Source organism: Bidens hawaiensis, unplaced genomic scaffold (assembly GCF_021521415.1).
Source record: "Bidens hawaiensis isolate Kalapana, Puna unplaced genomic scaffold, B.hawaiensis_p1.1 tig00045465_1, whole genome shotgun sequence".
In the NCBI taxonomy this organism is placed as follows: domain Eukaryota; kingdom Viridiplantae; phylum Streptophyta; class Magnoliopsida; order Asterales; family Asteraceae; genus Bidens; species Bidens hawaiensis.
Genome location: NW_027498095.1, coordinates 13,236 through 23,256, shown reverse-complemented (window position 1 = coordinate 23,256; position 10,021 = coordinate 13,236). Strand labels below are relative to the sequence as shown.

Here is a 10,021-nt window from a genome sequence, read left to right as displayed (position 1 = left end):
GATCGGGCAAACAAAACACAAACGACAAAGTTTCCCATCACCCAAATCCCGTGGCGCTAATCTCAACCGCCAAATACCAAATCAACGGACACGATTCCCTACGCGCATTTTCCTTTTACACTCACGCGCTTCATCCAGCGGTTTCACAGATTCTTTAAAATCCGCGTGAAAAAGAATCTTTTTCCCCAAAATAATAATAATTTCAAAAGTGTGAGTTCATCATCACGTATCCCATGCGCCTGAATATCGAGTGAGATTTCGTTTTGTTGCGAATAATATCATATCATAATAATAACCTACTCAATATCCTCTTCGTGCGTACGATTTAGGGCTCAGATCTCAATCGCTCATTCGCTGAAGGTAATTCGTTCGGTTATATGTTTAGTTTTTTGAATAATTTTGTTGTTGAAGAGTAATTGATGGTAGAATGGATGATTTGAAGGTTTTTTGATAATGAATTGTTGTTGTTTTGGTACCGTGTAGTGATTTTAAATATTTTTTATGTTCGTTGATGTATGTAGTGTACGGATCTTAATTGTTTATTCGGAAGGTCATTTTGTTGATTATACGTTTGGTTTATGAAGTTTTTGTTGTTTAATTGTAATTTATGTTAGAAATGATTATTTGAAGGTTTTTGGATCATGAATTGTTGTTGTTTTGGTATTGTGTAGTGATTTTAAATTTTCTTAATGCTCGTTGATGGAAAAAGTGTACAGGTCTCAATCGCTCATTCGGTGAATGTAATTTTGTTGACTATATGCTAGGTTTTGTGAGTTTAAGTGTTGTTGATGATAGAATGGATGATTTTGAAGGTTTTTGGATTGATAGGTGTTGATGTTTTGGTACTGTGTAGTGATTTTAATGCTTGTTGATGTAAAAAAGCTGATAGGAGATGGTTGATGATATTGTGGTGAAAGGTCTAGATCTACGCGAACGTGTTTATTTTGTTTTTAATCGTGTTTGGAATGATGCTTAGTGTTTAGGATATGATTTATAAGAAAACTGTAAGTTTGTTTGTGTGAAGTGATGTTTAGGCCTGTTGATGAGATTTTTGGAAGGAGATGATTTATGATATTGATTAGAAGAATGCTGTTCTAGATATATGTGATGCAGGACTGTTACAGTTGAGATTCACTTAGATTGGACATAGCATAGAAATAATTTCAATTCTTAGTGGTTAGGATATGGTTCTCATGTAGTTTAATGCATCTATGCTTGTGACACCTTAGACAAATCTCATATCGTTATGTGCGGCTGTGTATAGCATGTGTATATACACAGGATATAAAGAATGTTTTGCCTCAAATGCCTTAACGCGTTTTGGATGCATTGACTGTGAATGAGAGTATATCTCTATAGCTAAGTGTTCTTAAATGGGATCAATCCAATATGGCTGAGTTTTAATCGTGTAATCAAAATCAAATCTGTGAGTTGTTTATAGGCAAAATGGACAATAGTGACTGGTATTAGGATCGGATGCTACAACGCTCTTTGAGTATATAATTGTGTGTGATTGATTGTATTAACCATGGGCCATGTAATGAGTATCACTTTCTTGACTTCAAAACTAGTAGCATTTGTTAAATTTTTGTTAATAAAGGATTAGGATATTACATTATGCACCTGCTATTTAGCAAATAGATCAAAGTACTGATGTTAAACCTGTAAAATTGATCTATATTGATTGTTAATGTAATCATGTACGCATGATGTTGCAGGTAGATGCAGTGGACTGGTAAATATTAAAAATCTTGAGATCATTTTCTCTGTTATTCAGTTAGATCACATTACTCCTAAAATGGCATTTGCTACATCAAGTTTTTGGGGTCCCGTTACTTCGAGCACCGAATGGTGTGAACAAAATTACGTCTACTCGTCTTATATTGCTGAATTCTACAACACAATGTCAAATATCCCAAGCATTATTTTGTCATTTTTTGGGCTCGTGATCGCCTTGAGCCAGCGATTTGAGAAAAGATTTAGCATACTTCACGTCTCAAACATGATACTTGCCATTGGGAGCATGTTGTTTCATGCCACATTGCAACGTCTGTAAGTGTCCGCAATCCCACTTATTAAATTTTACATTGAAGTCTATAATTTGAACTGGGCGGTTCACAAGCCAAATCAGGCTCAACTAGGACTAAAAACTATTCGAGCAGGAGCCAACGAGCAAGCTTACCTTGGCTTGAAATTTGTACCGAGTTAGTTTGACTCAAGTTGATTTCTAGCAAGTTTGAAATATCTGAGACTGAATTTGAGAAACCAATTCGAAGTTGGAAATTCGACTCCGGGTTGGTTCGAATAAACCGTATTCTGAAAAAAAAGTAATATATGTGTAGTAAATACTAAATATATGTACCTGTTTATTAAAAATATAATTTTAATTAGAAAAATTAAATTTGGGTTGATTCGAATAAACCACATTATGAGATAAAAAATATAATATATATAAGAAGTACAAACACGTGTTTTTTACCAAAAAAAAAGAAGAAAAAAGATAACAATTACATAATTTGAATTTTATTCAAAAACCAAATTTAGAATTTGGTTTCGATACTAACTCGGTTAAAAAAATATGATATCCGAATTCGAATTCGAATTCGCAATTCGATATTGGTTCGGTTCGATCTTCCGCTTTTTTTAACCGATTATCGACTTTATGGTCTATTTTAATAAAACCTCTTATTTGCATTCAGGCAGCAACAAGGTGATGAAACACCAATGGTTTGGGAAATGCTTTTGTATATCTACATTCTCTACTCACCCGATTGGCATTACAAGTCCACCATGCCCACTTTTTTATTCCTCTACGGTGCACTTTTCGCCATTTTTCATTCACAAATTCGTTTTGACATCGGTTTCAAAGTTCACTACATAATGCTTTGCCTTCTATGCATCCCAAGAATGTACAAATACTACATTCACACACAAGATAAACCCGCCAAACGAGTTGCAAAACTATACATTATCACATTATTAATCGGCCTCTCGTGTTGGATTTCTGATCGTTTGTTTTGTAAGAGTGTTTCTCGATGGCATGTTAATCCACAAGGTCATGCTTTGTGGCACTTATTCATGGCGTTCAACTCATATTTTGCAAACGAGTTTTTGATGTTTTGTCGGGCTCAGCAACGAGGGTGGAACCCGAGAATTGAACATTTTATGGGGTTGTTGCCGTATGTGAAAATTCAAAAACCGAAGGCCGAGTGAATGCTAGATACACAAGTTTAGTTTATGAGGAATTAATGCGGGTTAGTTTTAGTACAATTTGTTTATACATTAGTATCGATAGGGTTGTGCTTAAACCGGTCCAAACTGGGGAGACTTGGTGTGAACGTTGTGGTTTGGCTTTCGGTTCCTGTATTTTCGAAGAATTATGTTTTTGTGTTAGGTTTAGTTGGTGCAAATTTGTTTAAAGTAGAACTATATGAGTTTTATTTGTTTCATTATATAAAGAATGATGCTCTTGGTGATTTTATCATTATGTTACTTATGTATAATACAGAGCAACATTGATTCCTTCTAGCAGAGGTCTCAAAGCCGGCATTTTTTTAAACATCCGGTTATATGTCCAACATAAGCTATGTTTTACCGTATCCTGTTATTTAACGATATTAGTGGGGTCCATTGAGTTTTCTGGTTACGGTTATGTAAAAAAATGTTAACTTATAACTTGGTTAAAGAGCCATGCTTAAATTGCCAGACTCTATGGGAATGGTAGTTGTGATTCATGAAGGAAGGTTGATATGCAACTTAGTTTTCTTATGGACTAATTTTTATTTATATGTATGTCCATATAAGAAAGAGCTTATCCTCACCACAAGCTAAACTGTGAACCCGGTGGCGGAACTAGAGGTTTTAGGCCGGAGGGTCGTAATAGAAATGTTTTACGTTTGCCGGTATACATCAATAATTGATTTGTGCAAGGCCTGGTCACCAATAATTTCATCATCTAACAATTTAACCTCTTTCTTGACTTATTCTATAGTTAATATGTATTGATATTCAATAGATTTAATTAAGTCTTAATAAAGCTTTTTTTCTTGGTGACTGAAGAAACACTAAGTGACCCCGGCAGATTATGGATAATCTTAGGGTTAAGTAGATGTTTCCCACGAGGGTTAGGTCCGGCAAAGATGGTTATTCTTCTTGACCTGCAAAACAGACACCGTGAGCTCGTCACTGAGAAGGGGGGGTTCCTCCTTGTGACCACCCTCCGACGTGAGAATCAGACTAGATTGCTCTGAATATAAGTGTATATAGAGAGAAATAGCTAAAGATAAGATTATATGAGATGCCGATACCGTTCCAAGGTGTTGGAGTATTTATAGCCGAAGGTAGGTTTCCAAGCAGGTACGGCCAGCTGTATAATATTCCTTTTCCACCAACTATGGGCTATGTACGTGCCACGATGGGAGTTGGTGGGTAGGCAGCGGCTGATAGTGACATTTTGTACTAGAGCGTGCTCCTCCTCGTACTATTGTCGGTGAGCTGTCACCCTGTGATTGGTTCATGGGATGCTTTGGTCAGATCTTGTCTATTTTGTCCATACCTTGGCAGGTATAGTACAAAAGATCTTCCAGAAGCGTACGGACTGGCTCTTTTGGGCGGGAATATTCCCGCCTTGCTCATTCCTTCAGGTGACATTGCTGAAGTTAAGAGTTAGTGCCTTATGCGTGTAGCCTTACCGTTAGTGCGGGTAGCCTTCCTTCTTGGCTTGTACCCATAGCTGCGGGAACAGGCAGGGTACTGTACCAAGGGAGGCTTTCCTGCGGGAACAGCTGGCTTACTGCGTGTAAGGTCTTCATCTTTGAGCATGGTGGGTCCTGCGGGACCAGTTAGTCTTTGCGCAGACGTACCTCTTCAAGGTGTGTCTTGCGGGTCCAACTGGGCTTTGCGGGGACCTACCTCTTCAAGTCCCCCCAGTCCATTGTTCTTCTCATGAATTATTAATAAGTGAGGTGAACTTTTGGACTTTAAGCAAGGGGTTTTAAAGAGATTTTTGTTTTTTAAGGTTTTCCGTGGGGATTCTTCCCGCGGTTTTCCTAATGTCACTTGCAGAAATTCCCGACTTTTCTGCCTGATCTTTGGTTATGATGCGGGTAGGTGTTTAACCTCTTCGCAAGTAGGGAGTGTTGAATTTCACTTGTATAGACTCTTCACGAGGTTTTGGTAGTTTTGGACATAGTGATCAGTTATGTTAAAACTACCAATTCCACCTTGAAGTTTCAAACAATCTAGTTCTCAACGTTCCCGTCATGCGGAGGTGTTATTTCCCTTTCCGCAAGCATGGCCCATAAGGTCCTTCTTGGCTTCAATTCCCTGCAAGTGCTAAGTATGTGAAGGGTTTCACCTTGACACTGTACCCGCATTTGTCTTATGGTTTTTTGCTTCCCAAGGTAAGGGGGTATATTCCATCTTATTTTTGAATCTTTTTGAATCTTTTTGAAATTTGAAGAGTTGGTGAAAGGATAAGAACAGTCCAAACTGTTGAAGGGACGTTAGCGTCTTCTGACGGTTTCTTCGGGCAGTTCAGGATGTGCAGGAAGTTATGGCGACGTGGCAGTATATGGTCATTCCAGACGCTTTTTCAGGCGCGTGGGCGCGAATTTTACGGCACGCGTCTTGTCGACAGCCGTTGCCACTTTGCTTTCCACGTGTCGTCATCTCATTGCACCCGCGCTCTTCTCTCTCCCCCGCATTAAATTCATCGCATCCATTGCGATGAGTATATAAAGGGGGGAGAGGATGCATCTCAACTCACACTTTCACTTCTTCTTCTAAGCGATTTCCGGCGAATACTCTACTTTTGTCGAGCATTCTCCTGAAATCGTTCTTTACATCTAAAACATGTCTTCCATTCACGATCCTGAAGTTACTGCTGAAGAGTCCGACGTGTATTCCGAGAACCCGACGTCCACGTCTGACAAGGACGATAAGAGTACTGCTAGCGAGTGCCAGTGTGCTCTTTCCGTCGACCTGTATCACTACATCGTGAAGAAGTTCATGCTCGAGCCCTTCGAGCCTGAGTTTCCAGAGCCCCACCAAACGGTGTATGATGCCCCCAAGGGCAAGATAGGGGTATATGCTGCATTCTTCATATATGGGAATCTCAGATTCCCATTGACAAAGTTTGTATATCGTGTTTTGGAGAAACACGGTGTACACTTGACGGAGGTACACCATCGCTAAGATCCGCCACTTTGAATGGGTGTGCCACATTCTGGGTGTTGAGCCCCGCGTCGACCGCCTGAGTACCTTCTACTCTTGGAGGTGCATCCAAGGCTGGTACACCTTGGTCACTCGGATCAAGGGTTTGAAGATCTGTGCTACCGAGCGCAGTCTTCGATCTTGGAAATGGGAGTTCTTCTATATCTCTGCCCGTGTCGTCCCTATCGCGATGACATTCAAGAACGGGAGAGCACTTCCCAACCTTCACGCCTCCAACTACCAGGAGGCGGAATGGTTTACTAAGATCTCCCGGATCCAGACTCCGGTTTACCGCTTTGCGGAGTCTGGGATGGTGATGCTCGGGATGAGCCGGGTATGGAAGGATGCCGGGGCAGAGACGCCGCAGATACCCATCGTCCTCGAATACAGTTTGAACTCTATCCCTTAAGGTATGCTCCGTCTTATTTGCCAATTTAGGGTTTTTTTCTAACCGTTTCTCTTTTTATTTTCAGAGGGAAACACCTTGCAGTCGCTTCTGCAACCGCGGGAGAGCGGTGGTCCCGCTCGGCTGGGTACTCGTGATCTTGACGGGAACGAGTTGCCCATCCTGGAGCAGACGGCGGGTCTGTTCGTGGAGGTCTACCCGCCAGGCCACGAGATTCTGAGCGCCACGCGGCTAGGTAAGAGATTCTTTAACCCCCGCCCTCTTCATGCTCAAACCTCTGCTGGAATTCCTCTAATTTTGTCATCTTCTGATGAGGAATCCGCAGATGGTCCTTTCTTCGCGAGGAAGAAGAAGGCTGCCGGCGTGAAGGGCAAGGCGAAGGTTACCTCCGCCGATCAAGGGAATCGGTCTGATTTGGAGACCGAAAGCGAGGAGGCGGCGGGGAATCCTGGTGATGGTGAGACCGCTGTCTCGGAGGTTGAGACAGCTGTCACTTCCGAGCAGCCCAGTACGACGACGGCGACCGGCATGAAGAGGCCGGCTCCATCGGGTTCGTCCCCACCCGTCAGAACCTTCAAGATCAAGAAAACCCGTAAGTATAAATTTCATTTGTCTTAACCGCATTTCTTTCCGCCATTATATTTAATATCTTGTCTTCATGCAGGCGTGGATGCAACCGCATTCCAGAGTGTTGCGGGAAGAAGCAGTTCTGGACCCATGACGGTAGGTTTGGTCAACCTACCCGAGGCGATGACCCAGGCGGCTGTGCCTGTTTCACGTATTGGTTCAGTTGCTCATCCCGTTGAGCCAACTGTTCCAATTGTGACATCTCCGCCGGCTGTCAGTGCCATCTTCACTGCCTCCTTCACTGAGCCGGCGGTGATTTTTTCTGCGGGTTCCTCCGCAGCGGTGGCCACGGTTGTGAGTTCACCTCAAGTGAGTTCACCTCCGATGGTTTCTACCGCGGCGGCTTCTACCGTGCCTCCTCTGGCACCGGCGACTACCTCGTCCATGGCCGGTTCCTCAGGTATGTCCAGGGTTGGGGCTTCTAGCCAATCTCTGCCTCCTTCCCATCTCCCCGACCTCTTGGATGGATATCCCTTAGGTTCGGGTGATGGGTTTGGCGGCTACCGGCCTGTTGTCGACCCTACAGGTGCGTAGGGTTATTTTGGCCTATTATCTTTTTTTTTTATCATTTTTCCTAACTGTTTCTTGTTTTTGCAGTTTCAGATTCCAATGAGGTGTATGTTCCACGGTGGAACATCCGCCGGGGAACAACTCTTCGAACGGCTGTGGACTGCGTCGAATGGGCGCGCCACGCCGCCCCAAGCGGTGCGTTGGGGGATGCCATGGCTAGCTACCAGGAGGGTAGGCTAACCAACGAGCTCCGAATCCTCCTTGCCCGGATGCAGCCGCGCGTCGAGTTGCTCTGTCGTGAAAACGATAAGTTAAAGACGGCGCGTAGCCTGGAAGTGGCTCAGGCGCGATCTATCCGGGAGGAGAATAAGAGACTTGCCGCCATCGCTGCGGAAAAGGAGAAGGCCTTCAAGGACCTCGAGGTTGAGGTTCAGGCCCGGCACGAGGCCCGTTCCAAGGCTACCCAAGCTGTTAACGAACAGCTTAGGTTGGCTAAGGAAACTGCACGGAACGCAACCGAGAGGGCCACCAAAGCTGAAGCCGTTGCTGAGCCTTTGCGCACAGAGAACGAAGAGCTTAAAGCCGAATTAAAAGAGCTCCGACAGGCTCATGATGCTTTGGCCTTGGAAGATGTCAAGAAGCTCCAGGAGCTACTGGACCAGAGGGGTATGCTTGACCGTGCTGAGCGTAAGCTGAAGGGCGTTGAAGAGGCTGCAGCCAAAGATGTGTTGCTTGCTAACCTTAACAAAAACGAAGCCGAACGCGCCCGTGATCAAGCTCAAGCTGCCCTCCAGGAAGCTCTGGTCACCAAAGAATGTCTTCTACGAGAAGCGTTGTCGCAGGTATGCGTAGTTCCGTAGTTTCTTTACGCTTTTCTTTATACTTAGAAAAGTTTTTGATATTTCTATTTTGTAGGTTGTGCATCGGGTTCTTACGAACACATCTTATGACGATGCCATGAGCGCGGCCCTCAACGCTTCTCATGAGGATGGGGAAAAGGCTGGCTTCCTGCTTGGTCTAGGGTTTGTTGAGGAGGGCATCCCGCCTTCCAACTTCCCTCTTTATGACGTGGACACTGAAGCTGCTTATGACCAAGCAGTGAACCAGTATGCTGCCTTCCCGCATCCGGTGGTGGAGAAGGTGAACGAGATTGCTGCTGCTGATGATGGGCTAGCCATTCTCAAGGCTTTCCTTGAACCGCCACACTCAACTGATGGTGCGGGTTCAAGTGGGTTTGGAGAGAGTGGTCCTGAAGCTTGAACCTTTAGATCCCTTCCCACCGTTAGAATAGATTTATATTTTTGTATGCGGGTATATGCCCAGCCATTCTTGAAATGTTTGAATTTTTATGGAATATTAATGTTTTGTTAATGCCTTTGCCTTGTAAACCTTATATGTTTTTCACATGCATATTTTAGTTTAACTTATCAATTTCTTAAGTATTTTGGATAAGTTAACCTTTCAACGTGATAGATGATAAGTTAAAGTTGTTTCCTCCCTCATGATTGTGCGGGTAAGACCGTCACTTTCATATGGTAGGATGGCCAAACTTTACCTACATCTGACCTGCGTGAAGGTTTTTCTCATCTTCCTTAGAAATTTTTACCGTTTTTATGTTTATGCGGGTTTTGCCGCTTTCCACACGCAACGACTTACTTCTTTTCACACTTATTTATGCGGTGAATACAGGCATATCAGTGTGGGAAGTTCATAAGTATAGAGGTAAGGCTATCAACACAATGTGATAAAGGAGAATCATTTCCATTAGAAGTGGCTCTGGGCCTTTTCTTTACAAGTTTGGAATTGATCTACATGTAACATTTGCGTAATTGAGCTCCATTCCATGTTCTTGGTATGGGGGCGCCATCGAGCCTTTCGAGCCGGTATGCGCCCTTTCCCAAAACTTCTTTAATAGTGTATGGCCCTTCCCAGACCGGGGCCAGCTTTCCTGGGCGCTCTTGGTTCGAAGCCTCGTTGTTACGCAGTATGTAGTCTCCGACATTGAAGTTGCAGAGTTTTACCCGCGTGTTGTAGTACTTTTGCATTTGTCGCTTATAATTTTCTTCGCGCGCTGCGGCTAAGTCTCTGCGTTCTTCGGTTAGCATAAGGTCTAATCGTCTTTCCGCATCATTGTCTTCTGGTTGAGTCAAGACCCTTGGTGAGGGTAAACCAATTTCGACCCGGACCATGGCTTCAGTGCCATAGGTGAGGCTGAACGGGGTTTCTCCCGTACTTGCCTTTTTTAGCGTTCTGTTCACCCAAAGG

The 10,021-nt window shown here is 43.4% G+C and overlaps 1 protein-coding gene across 1 annotated transcript; it reads left to right on the top strand.

Annotated features, from left to right (window-relative positions):
• Positions 1-251: 251 nt before the first annotated feature.
• On the top strand, positions 252-3,528 carry LOC143595690 (alkaline ceramidase-like). Its single transcript, XM_077074645.1, has 3 exons — positions 252-360; positions 1,719-2,052; positions 2,700-3,528. The coding sequence occupies exons 2-3, from the start codon at positions 1,799-1,801 to the stop codon at positions 3,211-3,213; spliced, it is 768 nt and encodes a 255-aa protein (XP_076930760.1). The 5' UTR covers positions 252-360; positions 1,719-1,798; the 3' UTR covers positions 3,214-3,528.
• Positions 3,529-10,021: the final 6,493 nt, after the last annotated feature.